Source organism: Pleuronectes platessa, chromosome 11 (genome assembly GCF_947347685.1).
Source record: "Pleuronectes platessa chromosome 11, fPlePla1.1, whole genome shotgun sequence".
In the NCBI taxonomy this organism is placed as follows: Eukaryota; Metazoa; Chordata; class Actinopteri; order Pleuronectiformes; family Pleuronectidae; genus Pleuronectes; species Pleuronectes platessa.
The window spans coordinates 20239711-20258309 of NC_070636.1; the positions used below are offsets into that span (position 1 = coordinate 20239711).

Sequence of the window (18599 nt, forward strand, 5' to 3'; positions counted from 1 at the left end):
GATTTTAACGTCTAAGAGACAATGCTGCTGGAAACTGCAATCTGACGTCAAATTACCTTCTAAAACTTGAAACAATCGTCTGGTAGTGCCTTTTTGAAAAGGTGCACGTTGTATTAATTTCACTGACTTTTGACTCACCAAAGTTTACCTGTGCAACACTTCATGCAAAGTGGCATGCATAGTGTGTTCTTGAACTGAAGATAATTTATGTTTTTACCTCCACCATGAGGTTATGTTGCCGTTCATGTCCATTTCAGGCTGTTTTCAGTTTTGTGCACAACTCAGTTTATGTGCAGTTTTTTTTTTTGTAAATGTCTTCATCCGCTGTGGGTGGACACTTGGGTACAAGATAAGATCTCATTAGAAAAGACTTTTCTGAACAAAGCGAGTCTTAAATTCAAAGTACGCACCCATACAAAATGTGTGAATTAAAAAAAAAAGTTTATTAAATAGTTGTTATCCAACATAAGGATAAAACAAGACATGGCCAATTCATAGTGCAACTTTCACATAACAAAAGATTGTTCATCACAATACAAGAAGGAGCTGGTACGACTGTGTAGAATGTATTGTGTATGCATATGCACACCAAAAAAGTCTTACACTGAAAAATGTTTGTGTCTCTTGTGTATATTTTAATATGTGTCTGTGCGTGAGAGTCCTTTTGTTAAAAAAAAAAAAATTGAGGCATTACACTGCTTCACTGTTCTTCTCTGTACCGTTAGAAGAGTTTGACCTGTTTTCACTTCGGAATTCATGGCTCTGGCCCCCTGTCCCACTCGCGCCGCCCTGTGACGACTGGTGGTATAGCATGTGAAGCCGCTCTGCGTTAATGTCTGCATCCTGGGCTCCCTCACAGCACCTCATCCAGGACTGTGGAACAGCCTCAATGCCGTAGTGGGCCCCGGCAATGGCCCCTGCCATGCAGGCTATGGTGTCTGTGTCCCCTCCCAGGGCCAGGCTATATGCTATTGTCCTCTCAAGGCCGCTGTAGTTCTCTGGGAGGCATTTGCGGGGCTGGAGGCAGTGGAGGACACAGAAGATGGCGGTAGGGACTGAGTGGAGCGCCGCAATTCCATTACCTGGAAGGAAACACGAGTCATAGATTGGAAAGACTTGAAATACACATTGTTAATGCTCTAATCCGTTATGAACCTAAATCACAGGTTATGGAGGAATATGAGAAACGTGATTAAGATAGGATGGGTGAAAAGCTAGATGAAAATAAATGTACTGAAACAGATACTGACCGAGTTCAGAGATGACCTCCTCTATGCTGACCTTGCTCCTGTCCATCAGGTCTCGGACTCTGTGGAGGCGGTCACTGAACGGCATCTCTGCTTCCTTTAGGCTGCACAGACGCACAATAGAAAACCGGTGAACTGATCAATGCTGAATTTCGACCCATGAGACATTACTGAATCAGATCTGTGCTAAAGCAGACACAGAGGCTTTAAGTACATGATACTCACATTCTGGCATCATTGCGTGCTGCCTCATCTTCCTCAACTTCCTCCATCTCTGTGATTAGTCTGCTGATGAACTGCTGAGGTAAGTCTAGCGCCCCCTGCAGGGAGAGGTGCACAGCCAACGCCTGCAGCACTGCTCCATTATAACCCAGAGAGCAGGAGTGGGTTAGCATGGCGCCGCGACGGGCAAACTGGAGAGGAAAGAATAAAAGAAAAAGAAATCAGACCTGTCATTGATAAATAATAAGGAGGATTATTTTTAATACAAGACTTTGGTCTTTAACCTTTTATCAGATAGTGACAGTCGAGAGAAAGGGAAAGAGGAAAGGATTGACATGCAGTGATTTTCCACCAACAAGGAGTCACACCAGAGACCTGCTGTTTGAGGGCATGTATGCTCAAGTGGCACGTGCCTTAACCATTCCCCTATCAGGTCGCCCCCATTTAAAGGGAATTTTAAAGTAAAATGTATAAAAAAAACATGTGGTTTACATCTAAATGCTTTGTTATGCAGGACTGATAATGGTAATAATTACATTATGAACTTGAGATGCTTTTTTTGTTCTAACCAAAGAAGAATCACAATATAACCCTGTGGTAAACTAACCGTGCCATATATCACAACCTCTGTGTTGGTATATATTGTGTTGCAAGTAAAGATTTTAGACTGAGATGGTTGTTCTCAATCTAAAGCGAAACTGCATCATAGATGGATGTCTCCATCAGAAACATAGTGAAATAAAACGTGTTATTACTTTTATATGAAAATATCACTCACAAAATCTATTATGTAACTTTCTTCTGTACAGAGAAAAGAACTGATAACACTGAAGCTAAACTACAGTTCTAAATAATTTAGCACAAGACTAGGGCTAGCACAATATATCATAAATATAACATCATCGAGATATACAGCACGATATACAGTGCCTTGCATAAGTATTCACCCCCCTTGGACTTTTTCCCATTATGTACTGTTACTAACTGAAATTCAAATAGACTTAAATAAACTTTTTCCCGTTTGATCAACAAAACATGCATAGTACTTTGGAGGTGCAAAATAAATTTTATTGTGACACAAACAATAATGAGAACAAAAAAGTTGACATCTGTTGGGTGCATAAGTATTCACCTCCCTGTGTCAATACTTGGTAGAACCCCCTTTCGCTGCAATTACAGCTGCAAGTCTTTTGGGGTATGTCTCTACCAGCTTTGCACATCTAGAGATGGAAAGGTTTGTCCATTCTTCTTGGCAAAAAAGATGAAGCTCAGTCAGATTGGATGGAGACCGTCTGTGAACCGCAATCTTCAAGTCTTGCCATAGATTCTCTATTGGATTGAGGTCTGGGCTTTGACTGGGCCATTTTAAGACATTAACATTCTTTAATCCAAACCATTCCTTTGTAGCTCTGGCTGTATGTTTAGGGTCATTGTCCTGCTGGAAGATGAACCTCCGCCCCAGTCTCAAGTCTTTTGCAGACTGCATCAGATTTTCTTCAAGGATTTCCCTGTATTTGGCTCCATCCATCTTTCCCTCTATTCTGACCAGTTTCCCTGTACCTGCTGAAGAGAAGCATCCCCACAGCATGATGCTACCACCACCATGTTTCACTGTTGGGATGGTGTGCTCAGGGTGATGGGCAGTGTTGGGTTTTCGCCACACATAGCGTTTTGCATTGAGGCCAAAAAGTTAATTTTGGTCTCATCTGACCAGAGCACCTTCTTCCACATGTTTGCTGTGTCTCCCACATGGCTTCTGGCAAACTCCAAACGGGATTTTTTATGGATCCCTTTCAACAATAGCTTTCTTCTTGCCACTCTTCCATAAAGGCCAGATTTGTGGAGTAGACGACTAATAGTTGTCCTGTGGACAGATTCTCCCACCTCAGCTGTGGATCTCTGCAACTCCTCCAGAGTAACCATGGGCCTCCTGGTTGCTTCTCTGATTAATTTTCTCCTTGTCCGACTCTTCAGTTTGGGTGGACGGCCTCCTCTTGGTAGGTTTGAGGTTGTGCCATATTCTTTCCATTTTCTTATGATAGATTTTATGGTGCTCAGAGAGATGTTCAAAGCTCTGGATATTTTTTTATAACCTAACCCTGCTTCATATTTCTCCACAACTTATCCCTGACCTGTTTGGTGAGCTCCTTGGTCTTCATGATGCTGTTTGTTCAGTAATGATCTCCAACAAACTCTGAGTCCGTCACAGAACAGGTGTATTTATACTGAGATTAAATTGCAGACAGGTGGACCCTATTTACTAATTATGTGACTTGCAAATGTGACTTGTGAATGCAATTGGTTGCACCAGATCTTTGTTAGGGGTTTCACAGTAAAGGGGGTGAATACATATGCACTCAACACTTTTCAGATTTTTTTTTGTAAATAATTGTGAAATCCATGTAATATTTCCCCCCACTTCCAAATGATGCACTATTTTGTGTTGGTCCATTACATAAACTCACGATGAAATAAATTTTAATCTGTGGTTATACCATGACAAAATGTAGAAAAGTCCAAAGGGGGTGAATACTTATGCAAGGCACTGTACATATCCCAAAAGACTGCATGAACTAAGATAAATGGTGTTCATTGTGTCATGCATTCACATTGTCTCATGCATTCACATAATCTCTCTCTCTCTCTGCTACTCTGTGAGTAGCCGAGATTATGAAAAAGTAAGAGGATGGCCTGCAAATGTCCACTGCTTAAAAGGAACAGTGAGAAAATAAAATAAATATATCTATATATTCTGCTTATCATATCAAATGGAAGTGTAGAGCAATGGGGGACCAGTTGTTTATGAATACCTCTGTTTTCAGTTATAATAGAGCAGTCAAATGTTCCATCCTGTACATATCTGGAATTCTATCCCTCCAATCGGTTATTGTGGGGGGCTGTGGCTTCAGCCAGGAGGCTGTTATTACTTTATTTGCTATTAGAAGAGGGGCTCTAAGAAGTTTTGTTTGGCTATTTTCAGGCAGTATCAGGCAATATCCCTAAAAATAAAGTGTGATGGATCTAATGTATGTCTATAAATAAACATGTTTTTATTTCCCTTTGTAATTTTTGCCAGTATTCTGATAACTTTGGACAGTCCCAAAATATGCGTGTGGTCTCCCACCTTGCCACAACCCCTCCAGGCTACTAACTTTATGGGGTCTATGATAGCAGAGAACCAAAATCAGAAGGACTTTAACACTGTATACCTAAGCGTTTGTTAATTCATTCTACAACGTTATTGCATATCGCATGTTTTCCTACCCTTGTTTAAAAGCGTCTTTCTGTATTATTAATAATTCATTTATAAGGTAACTTAAAGTCCACGTAGACACCCTATGCTCACCCTTTTAACGTCAGCCAGGTCAGGAAAGGCCAGAGCGAAGGGAGCCGCCCTCATGGCCCCTCCATTCCCAAAGGAGCCCCGACCATTAAATTGGTCCCTGGCTGGCTGATACACGTCACTGAGTTGTGGAGAGGACAGCTTCTTCAGCACCTGGATCACTCCGGAACCATATCCGCGGCCAGGGGATGCACTGTACTCCTTCGCAAACCTGGAAGGGGGAGATACCTGAGGTTAAGTTGGTTTCTTTGTGAGCAAAGTCCTCATATTACTTCATGAGCCCTCCTCAAAGTAGTAGATACTAGTAACAATGTGTGTTTGTGTACCTGCGAGCCATGTCCTGCTCATCGAAGCCTGTTCGGGTGAGTAGAGACTGGACCACACAACGTGCCATTGCCGTGTCATCACTATACTCAAGAATACCTAAAACACACACACACACAAACTTCTTGACAAGTGGTGGACGACTCAACGTGTAGGAACTGACTCGTATACATCTCATTCGCTGGTTGGGAGTTGATAAGGTCCCATCTTGGTGAATCACATTCTTGATCGCAACTGCTGCACTTGCCACATGTCTGTTCTGTATTCCGCTTCCTGTTTGTATGTTTCTTTTTATGTATTACTTGACGGCTACATAGCCATTGTTGGTTTTGCATGTTGAAGGAGTGTGTGTTGGAGTAAATGGGATTTATTGTTAAAAAAATTCTGTGTTATCAAATTGGGTATCCGGGAACATGGACAATTCATGGGATCAATTACTAAAGGTTGCATTGTAATGTATACATTACCTGTCCTTAAAAAATCCAATAAAAAAAACATTATTGATGTTTATTTGCCAATGATGATACGTTATGTTTTAAATTAAGAGTGATTTGACGACCCAGAAGTTAAAATCATGCATCTGAATAATAGCAGGCTTGTGAAGTACTCAGAGTCGTGCTGTAGTTTTAAACATGTCAAACTCGTCTGCAGTCCTGGCTGAGGACCAGAGGTAACCAGATCATCTCTGCCAGGGCTCCCACTCATTGGAACAACTTCCCTGAGGAGATCCATCCAGAAAACTCCTCCTCTTCTTAAATCTCTCTTACATTTCATATTGTGCTTTGTCCTAGTCCTGATCTTGAAGTTATATTAATCATATCATAATGTTTGTACTGTTTTCTTATTTGCAATTTTGTTTGTGTTTTTCTATCTGTGCTCTATTGCTGTGTGATCTTCAAATTACTTTTAATTGTTTATTTTTTTGAAAAACAGCTTGCAACTGTGATTTGAGAGGTGCAACAGCAGATACATTCCTCAGTTCTTCTCTTCACATGGGTGCCTGTGCAGCGGGCCTGGGGTCAGAGGACGATCATCTATTGCACGGTTATCGATGCCGTCTTTTTTGGGGGGGCTCCATCTCTTGCAGACTGATATGAAACATCCCTGCTTTCACTGACCTTCCCCTTTCGTCTCGTCGTCCAGGCCGTTCAGGTGCTGCAGCACGCTCTCCATGGGCACCTCCTCCGCTCCTTCAAACTCACCGCCGACACAGTCACCGAGCACAGCCGCGACCAGCGCACCTCTGAACCGGGACAAAGACGCAGGGCCCCCCGCTGCTGCGGCCGCTCTCACCGCAGCCATCGCCATTCACGCGCCGGCGAAGAGACCTCAACCCTCACCGAGAAAACACAGAGCTAGTCCACGGACCTGACTGTCAGACGTGCAGGTGACAACAACAACAGATGTCGCTCGATCGGCCCCTTCCTGCTGCTTCCTGAAAACGTCCCGGTGCTCGTTTGACCCCAGGAAGGGTTGGGGTTATCCCACCTAGATGTACACACACATAGATTGGTCTTTCATTAGGAGACAGGCTGAAGTCTGTTCTACTTTATTTATTTCTATGCAGAGAAATACGCCTGATACCGAAAGTGACATAATAAATGCGACCAACGTTTCTGAGTGAACATGTCATTTGCAGCCTCCAGTCGTTAAAGTTGTGAGCTGAACTCATCAGACATGTTGTGTGTTCAGTCTGATGGTTCACCCGCTGTTTACTGGGTTTCTCATTCCTGCAGAACTCATTGTTTCCGCTCTTCGACATGGTGTGTGCGCAGATACTCTCGGTTTTACGGTACAGCCGCACATTCGTCAACAGTGCCATCTAATGGACAGGAGCTCAGATCTCAGAGAGGAGAAACTATTAACTGTTAATTTCTAATAAAAAACATACGATGTTCCATTCATAAATTAATCATTATAGTACAGTGCCTGATCTAAATCTACATGTTTGGAAATAACTGTTATCTTGATCCGTGTTAGAGCTCAGTGGCTACTTCATAATTATTACATGGACATCAGAATCAGAATCAGAATTATTTTTATTGCCATGTATATTCGCAGATACAGGAAATTGCCCTGGTGTGGTTGGTGCACTGTAAAAGCAACAATATAAAAACAACAATATAGAACAACAATATATCCAGTAAGAGAGTTATGGGCACGTGTGGTTCTAAGGTGCAGAGATTGGTGATAGTGCCAATAATATATAGTTATAAATTATGTGCGATGGGGGGGGGGGGGGTCAGCAGGGTCAATGTGATGCAGGGGGCTTGTTTGTGAGCCCCATTGCCATAGGGGAAAAAATGTTCAGGTGACGCAAGGTTTTAGTCCTGATGGCCCGGAACCTTTTTCCGGATGGGAGTCTCTGGAATAGGTGGTGACCGGGATGGGAAGGATCAGCAATGATCTTGCCTGCTCTCCTACTGGTCCTGGAGTGGAACAGGTCTATGAGAGCCGGCAGGTCGCAGCCGATGACCTTCTCAGCTGACCGAATGATCCGCTGCAGTCTGCCCTTGTCCTTGGCAGTGGAGGCAGCAAACCAGACGGTGATTGATGAGGTGAGGATGGACTCAGTGATGGCTGTGTAGAACTCAACCATCACTTTCCGAGGCATGTTGAATTTCCTCAGTTGCCGCAGGAAGAACATCCTCTGCTGGGCCTTCTTGATGGTGGAGGTGATGTTCTCCGTCCATCTCAGGTCCTGTGTGATGATCGTTCCCAAAAATCTGAAAGACTCCACTGTTTTAACTGGGGAGTCACACAGTGTGAGGGGCGCGGTTTGGGCTGGGCTCCTCCTGAAGTCTGCTACCATCTCTACAGTTTTTAAAGCGTTCAGCTCCAATTAGTTCTGGATGCACCAGGAAGCCAGGCTGTTTACTTCCTCTCTGTAGGCGGCCTCGTCCCCATTGGAGATGAGTCCAATAAGGGGTTGTGTCGTCGGCAAACAGAGGGGTGGCTGGATAGACTTGTTGTCCTTGTGATAGCACTAATCTTCTCTGGTCAGGGTCAAACGACATAAGGTGAATAGATTCATACAAGTGTGTTTGAGTATGTATGTGTGTATGATGTATATATGTGTGTATATTTATGTGTGTATATGTGTATCTATCTGTATAGGTTGTTTAGATAAATTCATTTGATGCATTTCACTGCAGGTTCCCATAGCAGCCTCCCCCCACAGCTCAACGGTCAAGTGACGACAGTCTTCTTACTGTCGTACTTTTGAAGTCAGTGGTAACTTAAGAAACCGCCAGTTTTCACTTTTCGCTCAGTTCTCGTCTGACTACTTGGCTGGTTGCACCTGAACTCTGTTCTTTGGATTTGACTTGAAGTCAACTAAGATCTATTTGAACTCTGGTCTTTCACCTGAACTCGTTTCTTTCACCTGAACTTGTTTCTTTGGATTGAGAGAAGAGAAAGATGTTCCGGAGGCCCCGTGACAGGGAGGCTGTTGTGTCCTTGGAGGCATCTGCCTCCTCCAAGAAGCCATGGACCCCACCTGATCGGAGGGGCGAGAAGTGGCGTTGTGTTCCATCCAAGCCCGTGGGCTTTCTCGACGCTGCCTCCTACGAGCATCAGCCGCAGGTGAACATCGCCTTTGGCTTTCCATCCATCCAGAGGACAGAGAAGACAGAGGAGGAAGCTGTGAGGAAGGAGCAGGTCCGGCCTGAGGAGACCGTCAGCGGTGTCACTGACAACTTTCAAGCGTTCATAAGTCACGAGGAGATGGACGGTGAGGAGAGCCTGCAGGAAACGGTTGAGCTCGTCTTCAAGAGGGCCGTGCAGAAACCAGACTCTGCTGCAGTCTTCGCGGAGCTGTGTCAGCGCCTCTCAACAGTAAGTGATGCATCTATGACTGGAAGCTACTTTTATCCTGTTTCTTACTTAGTTGAGAAGTTGATCTTTTTTTGCAGGATGTAACATTCATTTAAAACTTTGATAAACAAGCTATGCTAACCCCTTAATGCACACCATGGGTCATATCTTTGAGATAACTGTATTATATCATTTAATATTCCAGGTATTCATTAAATATCCTGTTTTTGATTACCAGAAATATTGATCTTTATTTTTCCTTTTATTACTTTATGAACAAACATATATTTTGTATTGGACATAATATTCTTTCTCACTAGTAATGGATTGTGAAGAAACTCTTAATAATAATTTACATTTGTTTATAAGGTAAGAAAGGAAAAAAGAAAATAATGATTTGTGTTAATCAAAAACAAAATAACTAATGATTATCTGGAATATTAAATAAAGAAATAAATTGATTTCAGAGATATAGCAAAGAAACATTCATGCCATGCATGAAATAACATAGGAAATTAAAACAGGTCATTTTTGACCCATGTTGTGAATTAGAAGGGTAGCGATACAAAAAGTACTTTTTTTCCAAATAGTAAGAAAGGAAAATTTAAATCAGGATTTGTGATGATCAAAAACAAGTTAATTGAGGAATACCTGAAATACTAAATTAATCAAAATGAATCGTCACTTTGGTTAATCCAATAATAAATAAATTTAGAATTGAGGATAATAATCAGCACACACTGATCACTGTTGACTGCGTTTGGTGTTTGCTGTATAAAGTGATTCTTTACACATAAATAATCACAATGTTTTCCTAAGTATGTGAGTTGCATTTGTGTTAATATTTCCTTATGGTTTTCTTCTCTTCAGGTGGAATTCCAATCCTTGTCCGACTGGTCGACCAGCGTCTCCTTCAGGTCCCTGCTGGTCAAACACTGCCAGGCAGAGTTTAAGAAGAACTTTGAAAGGGAGGACATTTCTCGGAAGGGGGGGTCCTGCCTAGAGCCAGTCAGGGACGTGAGGGTTATTGATCGACTGAGGGAAGAGAAAAACAACGCCAAACCCTCCTGTCGCTCCATACATACCATCCGGTTTATTGGGGAGCTGTTCCTCTCCAAGGTTCTGGGTGAGAAAGCCATGCACTGCTGCATCAGGAGGCTGCTGCAAAATGGAGACGGGCCGTCTCTCGAGAGCCTCTGTGAGCTCCTCCAGCTCATCCAGCAGGACCTGGAGGTGGTCACGTCCAGGGAGGTGATGGACTCGTACTATAACCAGCTGAAGTTCGTCGCAGAGAAAGGGAGGAGGGCACCAAGGCTCTCCCTTTTGTTGAAGGACGCGATGAAGGCAAGGAAGTGAGCAGGCTCCATCCCTCACACAGACACACATGCTGCATGATTACAAACCTCACTGATGGATGACCGAGGGCATCTCCTCAATCCACGCTGCTGGGAGGACTCGGCGACTTTAAACTGGTGGTGGTTTCTCATCACTGGAAACTGTCCAGACCTTCTGCCCTGCACAGTGAGGAATATAAAGACAGTTACACCATCAAAACTACAACAATCCTTATTTCTAATTATCATCATCTGACACGGTTGAGTGATCACCTTTACACTGTGACAGACAAACCCAGCTGCTGGGCTGCTCATGTTTGAGGAGCCACAACATGATGCTATCCACCTGGCTACTTTACGCAGTGCTGCAGAGAAACAGAGTAAAACAGGCATAGATGATTTTTCTATCTGTTTGTATCATCAGCCAAATTGTCAGCAAAAATTATTATTATTTTATGAAAATGTGTCAAATAGCAAATGAGAGATGAGATATTTTCAAAACTTTTACATCATGTTTCTGATCCGCACCGGCTCAGGTGAACAGTTCCTTCAGTCAGCGGTTTGTAAAGTTTCCACCTCGTCTTCATCGATCCACACTGTAAACTCAACATTTGTCACTTTAACCCTGTACAGACTTTGGAGAACGCCGTTATTGTAAAGTTGTATTGTATTGTATACCACAGTACATGTGAATGTAAATACACTTGTGCTTTTTTCTATTCTAAATAAAGGATATGATCTGATATTAACCAAAGTGTGATTTTGGTTCATGATGTCTTATTGCCGTAATATGTGCTTCTGATAAATTGCTGCATCCAGTAATTATGAAGGAAGAGAAGGAAACATAACAAATCCTGATAACAGACTGATATTCATACATTTTCTGATAGTGCAGCTCCAAGTTGAGTTAATCTGATCATGTTGTCCTCTTCATTTGTTTACTTGAGAACTAAATTTATTTATTTAAGATGATATTACACATTTAAACTCTAACTTTACAAATTTCTCAAGTTGAAATCCAGATAATAAAGTTATTTTCACTTTCAGGCTTTAACTCTTTATATAAAACTTCTATCCACTTTATAAATTATCTGTTCATTTGTGCACGATAGGGGTTTGTGAGCTGTGGAGAGTTTTGTTCATAGAGAAATCTCCTACTACTGAGTCCCAATTGTAAATAAACATTTTGAGAATAATTTGTACTGTTTCTTGTTGTATATACGTGCGAGTGATGAATCAGAGTAATAATTCCATTAATTTTCTAAACTGTCTTTCCCATTTAGCATCTTAGTTGATGGAGACCCAGAATCAAATCAATACTTTCTTTTATTTGCATAGTCAGTATTCACAAATCACATTTTTTCCTCATAGGGCTCAACAACCTGTACAAGGAGCGACATCCTCTGCCTTGATAAAGCAGCAAAGGGGACAGTCAGAAATAGACACTAGAAAAGTAATAATAAGTGAACATGTGATACTTTCTATTAATGCAATGAAATATAAAAACAATTAAAAAATACAAATAGAATATAATATACTATAATAGATAGCAGGGGCGTCGTTAGGCCTGTTTTTAGGGGGGTGAATAGTTAATTAAACTATTGTTTTACACATGGACAAATTATTTATAACTCTAACATGCTACATATATAAGTGCGTTTCTGGTTTGTATGTTTTCTCCCACTTCAAATTACAATCCAATAGCCTCTCATCATACTTAACAATATAAAAGACCAGGCACTAGGACCTTGGGGAGTCTGCATCGCTGCTGCGCTGGCTTTCTCACTCTGCCAAGTAACGTCTCTCATCAAGAGATAAATGATGCACGGAGTGAAATTGTAACTACAGGTAGTTACAGAATGTGGCTATCTGTAGTTGTTAACGATTGTTACCTGCTTCAATTTAGGTTTACTTGAGGAAAATGAAAGGGAATATTGTAATGAGCTATGTTAACACTAAGCTAGCTAGCTAGCTATTTTGTTAGAAAACGTCTCCAGTGAGCAAGAGTGTGAACGAGCAAATTTGAAATGTAAGAAATAACTATCGACAGCTCTCTATTCTTTGCATTAATATCTAGCTCTAGTATTTTAAAACAATAATATCAGTGCCTATAGAATGTTGTTGTTTATTATCAGTTCATATTTGTGTTGTCAAATTTCACAATGACCCTGAAATTCTGTCTTTTCTGTTATCTTATACTGAATGAATGCAAGCAAAGATACAGAGAAAAATCACACTCTTTCTGATTGAGCCAATCTATGAACTATATGAAACATGGATATCCGCAGCCCCAAATGAGCCTCTGAATGTTTGCGTGCGCGCTGCGCGCGCAATCATTCAGCATCCTTAGGGGCTAAGCCCCCCCTTTCTTTCAATCCTAGAAACGAGTAGAGGGGAGAGCACACAGCCTTGTTGGGCTCCAGTGCTGATGGTCCGGGGCTCAGAGACATGTCGATGTAAATAAACAGTCGACGAAGAAGAAAAAAGTCTTCTCTAAGGTCGTCTTCGACAGAATACGTTACTCCGCCTAGTGTTTTGGCGGGGAATTGCTTTGTAACAAGCGCAACGATTTGAGAAGCATGAATGACAACGAGTCCTTCAACACAGCTGCGTGAAAAGCCGCAGCCGCAGTTGCAGACAGCGTCTGGTCCAGCTGCCTTGTGGGGGTTCAGTCTCTTCAGTAGTTTGTTGACATCTCTCTCCTGAATTGAGAGAGGTGTGAAGGAGGGATGGGGCAGTCTGGGGCCATTAGACCTGGTCATTTGTTTGTCTAATCTACAGTAAAAGTCATTCAGTTCATTTGCAAGCTTCAAGTCTTCCAAAGAGTTGGGGGTATTTGTTTTTGCAGCCGGTGATCACCCGAAGGCCTTTCCAGACTGAGGAGGTTTCGTTGGCTGCTATTGGCTGCTATCTATTTATCTATCTCTAACAATTAGCAATACACAATGTTCTTTGTATAAATATTCCCCTGAATAGCAATAGACGAAATGTCACAATACATTTTTGCAAAGACTAATATAATTATTTGAATAAGGGAAAAAACAGATTCTTATACAATTACATTTATATATTAAATAAATGTTTTTGCTCTTACACCATTACACTACTATTACTCGCTTTTTTATGTGTAGTACTGCTATTCATGAGTAATATTACTGAGTTTTCTTAATCATGTTTATTACCAGGCACAATATATTACTCCTTTAATCATTACTACCTACTGCCGACGCAATTCAGTCAGCAAGTGACTGCCAGTTCAGCTAAGTATTAGTCAGTCAAGTAACTTATTTTCACTTTTTATCATTTTCTACTCTTATTTCTAAGAGAAGTAGGTTCTGAATTTACTCGGTATTCAATTTATATTTTAATTTTCAATTATTATGAACTCTATACTATTTTGTATCTCCAATTGTTGTAATTGTGACTTTAAGCTATTATTTTATTCCCTGTGCGCTACTATTTTATCTTTTGAAAGCAGCTAAACAACTTGTGGTAAACGAATGCGGAGGCTGTGATAATATGACGTAATATGATCGTTTGTTTTCTAAAATAAAGTGTGAGTGTCACGGTCCTGCATGGTGCACACAGTGTGCTCACAGTGCAGACAGCGCCTGTTCCACACACATCCTCTAACTGGGGCAGGCTGCAGTCAGTGAGCGCTACCGTCAGTCAGGAGCAGCACGAAACACGGTAACGCTTCAACTTCTTCTTCGTCCTCTCTGTATTTTCCAGGTGATAACGTTTTTAAACATCCTTTTACACCTTTACACAGTTAACATACCGCTGTTGGTCGTCTAGCTTGTTTCTCCGAGGGGCAGCAGTGTTGTAGATGCTAGCTTCTCGCATACAAAACCCAGAACCCTCCGTGGAGGTGGGTGGGAGCGCGAGAAGCGCGGCGTCTGCATCGAAAATAAAACATGGCGGATAGCTAGGAATTTAGACTTAAACGGTTAAAGGTAAGAAACACACATATCAAATATAATCACAGCGATTCCCGGACGCCAAATTGATCTTTTAGCCGATTTGACTGCACGACGCGCTGTGGCTGTGTGCTAGCTTGAGGTGTTCCAGTTTAACTGGCGACCATGGCAACTGGCGATATGTTTACATTATTACAGATGTTGATTGTCGGTTGCAGAGCCGGTCGCAGATTCGTTATTTTCACTAAGCGCCTGTGTGTGAGGTGCGTTGATCGACCGAAAGTCTCGTTGAAATATAAATCCTACAAAAAAAACCTTCACGAGTTAATGTGTCCGTGTCCGCATCACGTTGAGACAGCAATATAGATCAAATGGTTAAATAAAAAGAAAATAGTACAAAAATGGAATGGGATTCGAAACAACGAGCCGAAGCACTATTTGATTATTGCCTGATGACGATCTCATTACGCCACAGAGCCGCTGAGTTCTTCATCGCGCATCAGATAATGTCTCGTTCTTTGCTTTGTCAGCTGTATAAAACCATATGTGCTTTAAGGTAACGCCCATGTTATCTGGTGACACGAACACAGAATAAACGCTCCACACTTAATAACAGGCTTCACAAAGTGATGCTCCTCTTCATAGGAGACACAGGGAGTTATGAAGAATACACACAAGTAACCAGCTCCACTCAAAGTGCTTTCGTTTGACACTAGTGATCATTACAATGTGCACATACCAAACAAGTGTCATATGCAAACATCCCCTCACATAAACAAGGCGGAAGCTCAAGCGGTGTTTTTGTGAGTAAAGTTGGTGAACATGTTTAATGGACGTGTTAAGCTTCATGTGTCCTGTATATTTTGTTGTATTTTCACGAACAATGTGGTGTGGTGGTACAGGCAATTCAGGACGCTTCAGGAAACATCATCATTAAAAATAAAGTGCCTTTGTGTCAGTAGGGGAGATCGGGGTAACATGAGACATCGGGTAATGTGAGACACCCCCTGTATCTAGGCAGCAAAGGAACACATTTGTGGCCATGTGACCATTATGTTTTCAAGCCCCTCCCTTTGCCAAGAAGGATAAGTTGGTGCTGGTGCTGTGGTAATTATGTTTTTTCACAAAAATCTGTTTTTGCATGTAAAAGTAAATTTTCTTGCTTTGAACTTAATCAACTGTTGTGTCAAAACAAATTGATTCAGGTATAAAACTTATATCATACATGTTGGTGAACTTAAAACATATAAAACCATGTGATTGATGCTAGCTGAAGATTAGCCTGAATTGCCAAGAGATGTTGTTTTTTCAAAAATGGTGGCTGTGGGGGAAAATGAGACACTTTCTCACTTTACCCCACCATGAAGCACAAGTTAAGTTTAGTCTTAAACATATTTTACTGTACTATTGCATTACATATGTTTTATTTTTAATTTCATACACATTGTAGAAAAGCCATCATGCCAAGAAACTACACCAGGAAGACAACCCGGGGCCAAACATCCTTCGCAGAGATGGAGCGTGCAGCTGCTGAGGTCATGCAAGGAAAGAAGTCCTTAAGAAAAGCTGGAAGGGATAGAAATATTGATAAGACAACCCTCAAAAGATTCATAAAGAAAAAAGAGAAAGGGGAAGTAAAATCAGTAGCCTGGGGTGCAGTAGCTGAGGCAAAGAGAATATTCACAGATGAGATGGAGGAGGAGTTTGCCAATCACTTGAAACAACTAGCGCACCAGTTCCATGGCCTTGCTCCAGTTAAGTGCCGTGAACTGGCATTTGAATACGCAGAGAAAAACAATATCCCTGTCCCTGCCAATTGGACAGAGAAACGATGTGCAGGTAAGCTAGGGTGTGCAAGAGATCACATGATTATGTAGGTTAACTTAGGCCAACTGATCTTGACACAAAGCTAAATCTTATAATAATGAGTTCTCTAATCTTTAGGAGTAGAGTGGTTTGGCAACTTCCTAGCACGTCGCCATCTCTCTGTCCGAACTCCGGAGGCAACATCCCTGGGTAGAGCTACAGCCTTCAATAAAACTACAGAGGGGGAGTTCTTTGAAAATCTGGCTGTATGGATGGACAGGTGACAGAATTAATTCTTTAGTTGCAAATGTTTTATGGAGGCTTTACCTGTAAGATTTGGTTTTGATTCTGATAAGGTTTTTCCCTTGCCTCTCTTCTTTAGCGGGCACACATTCCCTCCACACATGATTTACAATGTGGATGAAACAGGCGTCTTTACAGTACAAAAGCCACGGCAGGTAAGCTACACATGATACACTATAGAGCACCAGACTGATACTGAGTGGCTTGTGATAATGACCAGCCAGCTATTGGCAGAATGCTGAAACTAATGCTATTAGTAATGTTGTGAACCTGTGAACTGGAAAAAATGAATGGACTGAAACGAAATACAATGTACCTTTAGACCAGGGGTGTCCAAAATCCCGAGGGCCACATATAGAAAAAAATACGAAGGTCTGGGCCACTCACGCCGCCATGCCCCCCTGCCCTGGAGCGGACAGTTGTTTGGACACCCAAGCCTACTGATTACACATGCCAGTGATTTAGGTGGTGACAGAGAAAGGAAAAAAGCAAGGTGGTTCTATCCGATCAGCTGAGCGAGGAGAATATGGTGACTGTGGTGTGTGCAGTGGATGCTGCCAGGAATGCCATACCTCCCATGTTTGTCTTCCCCAGAGTTAGGTTTAAGGACGACTTCATGATAGGAGCACCTCCAGGAGCCAAAGGTGCCTCCACCAGAACGGGATGGATGAATGAAGACACCTGGCCTGAGTTCCTTGACCACCTGATACAGCACACTAAGTGCACTCCTGAACATCCCATGCTGATAATCCTTGATAATCTTAAAGCTCACATCACACATGGATGTGCCTCGCCAGCTGACTCAGATGTGCCACGTGTTACGAGCCGACCTGGATATGTGTCTCCTCGGGAAATCCTACACCTTCCCAAATGTCCCCCCAGAGCACAAACCAACGGAAAGCGTGTGAAGACAGCCATCCTAACTGATACTCCTGAGAAGCAGACGATAGAAAAGGCTTATGAAGAGGGACAAAAGAAACTGGCAGGGAAAAAGCAAAATATCAAAGAAAAGGGAAAACCCAAAAAGAATGAACCCAAAAAGAAAATCATAGATTGCAGCTTTGAGGAGAGTGATGTCCCTGTTCCACTTGATGATGAGTTTGACAAAGAGAGCTCTGAGGATGAAAGAAGTGATCCTGGAAACACAGATTTTTCCGTGGGTGACTTTGTCCTAGTTAATCATTAGCAAATTCACAGTAGTTCTCTCTGTATATTTAGAAATTAATTTAGAATTTAAAGTTTTGTCATTGTTTTCTTTAAAAAGTGTACTTTAGGTGATATCAACTAGTTCAAGTTTAACAGTTCTGAACTTTTTGACATTCTTGATATTCTGTGGAGAAAGATCTATTGAAAATGAAACTGGTTTGGTAAGTTCGGTAATCAATTGTTGACGAGTAAAGAAAGCTGACATGAGTTGGCTTCTTGAAAGACCCTATTTTACAAGCCTCTCTCTCCCTTACAGCACGAGGAGCACCTGTCCAGCGTGTATGATGAAGTGATGGGGCTGGGAGACTTCGCTGAATCCTCTAGGGGCTCTGCCACTTCTTCTAAGAATGGAGGTCAGGAGGAAACGAAGGCAGTAGAGGAAACATCAGGACATGAGGAACAGCAACCGGTTGAAGAAGAGGATAGTAATGGTAGTGGACAAGAAGACAATATGGACGAGTGGGTGGTAGAATCCCCCTTTCCTCGCATTTCCTCCCCTCCCTCTGGTCAACCCTCCACATTTAACTTGATAACCAATGAAGGAGGGAAAGGAGGAGGAGAAGGAGGAAGTGGAGGGGCAGCATTTGATGATGCACTGGATGGCTTTCCTCTACATGAGCCAGAAGAAGAGGATGAAGATTGGCACTTTGTCCTGCCAAGGGGCTCCTTGGAGGACGTCGATGTGAATAAGAGAAACAGAAAAAAAAGCAAAGCGGACAAGGGGAACAATTCAAGTCGAGGCGATCCCTTTACTAATGAGCCCAAAGGAGAGGAGAAAGAGAAGGACGAGAGCACAGAGTCTGCCAACACTTCCCACTCCTCCCAGGGCAACACACCTGACAACAGCCAAGGTAAGAGATCCCACAAGGTAAACAGTTTTAAAGGACAAGTTCAATTAATTTATAAAAAATGTTCTTGTGATTCTATCAGCTGTATGGTGATATAATTTTGAATAGCTGGATTGGCAGTGAAAGCAACTTTGGCCTGTCATCATCTGCAGTTGTGCAGTGTGGCTCCATTTCCTGTGGCTGTGTTTAAAAACTTGCGTAAAGCCTTTAATTGTGATATGAAATCAAAT

The 18599-nt window shown here is 42.1% G+C and overlaps 2 protein-coding genes across 11 annotated transcripts in view; one reads left to right on the forward strand and one right to left on the reverse strand.

Annotated features, from left to right (window-relative positions):
* Positions 1 to 424: 424 nt before the first annotated feature.
* Positions 425 to 14488, reverse strand: adprs (ADP-ribosylserine hydrolase). Of its 2 annotated transcripts, XM_053434305.1 has the most exons (10): positions 14068 to 14488; positions 10795 to 10882; positions 10560 to 10651; positions 10356 to 10466; positions 6255 to 6624; positions 5139 to 5235; positions 4816 to 5023; positions 1473 to 1660; positions 1251 to 1351; positions 425 to 1082 (listed from the first exon to the last, which is right to left on the reverse strand). In XM_053434305.1, exons 5-10 carry the CDS (start codon positions 6442 to 6444, stop codon positions 691 to 693), a joined length of 1176 nt encoding a protein of 391 aa, XP_053290280.1. In that variant the 5' UTR covers positions 6445 to 6624; positions 10356 to 10466; positions 10560 to 10651; positions 10795 to 10882; positions 14068 to 14488; the 3' UTR covers positions 425 to 690. The 2 variants fall into 2 exon arrangements, with proteins under 2 accessions (XP_053290280.1, XP_053290281.1); XM_053434306.1 differs by having other exon boundaries at positions 10815 to 14488.
* The window catches only part of LOC128450695 (zinc finger MYM-type protein 4), a 35409-nt gene continuing 30685 nt past the window's right edge, over positions 13876 to 18599 (forward strand). For 7 of the 9 annotated variants that reach the window (XM_053434295.1, XM_053434298.1, XM_053434300.1 and 4 more), the window contains exons 1-5: positions 13876 to 13976; positions 15657 to 16045; positions 16151 to 16292; positions 16395 to 16470; positions 17778 to 18372. In XM_053434295.1, the coding sequence (XP_053290270.1) occupies positions 15667 to 16045; positions 16151 to 16292; positions 16395 to 16470; positions 17778 to 18372 (1192 nt within the window). In that variant the 5' untranslated portion in view covers positions 13876 to 13976; positions 15657 to 15666. Of the gene's footprint in view, positions 14019 to 14051; positions 14243 to 15656; positions 16046 to 16150; positions 16293 to 16394; positions 16471 to 17777; positions 18373 to 18599 lie in introns of those variants that run through there. The other 2 variants (XM_053434296.1, XM_053434297.1) reach the window with 2 other exon arrangements.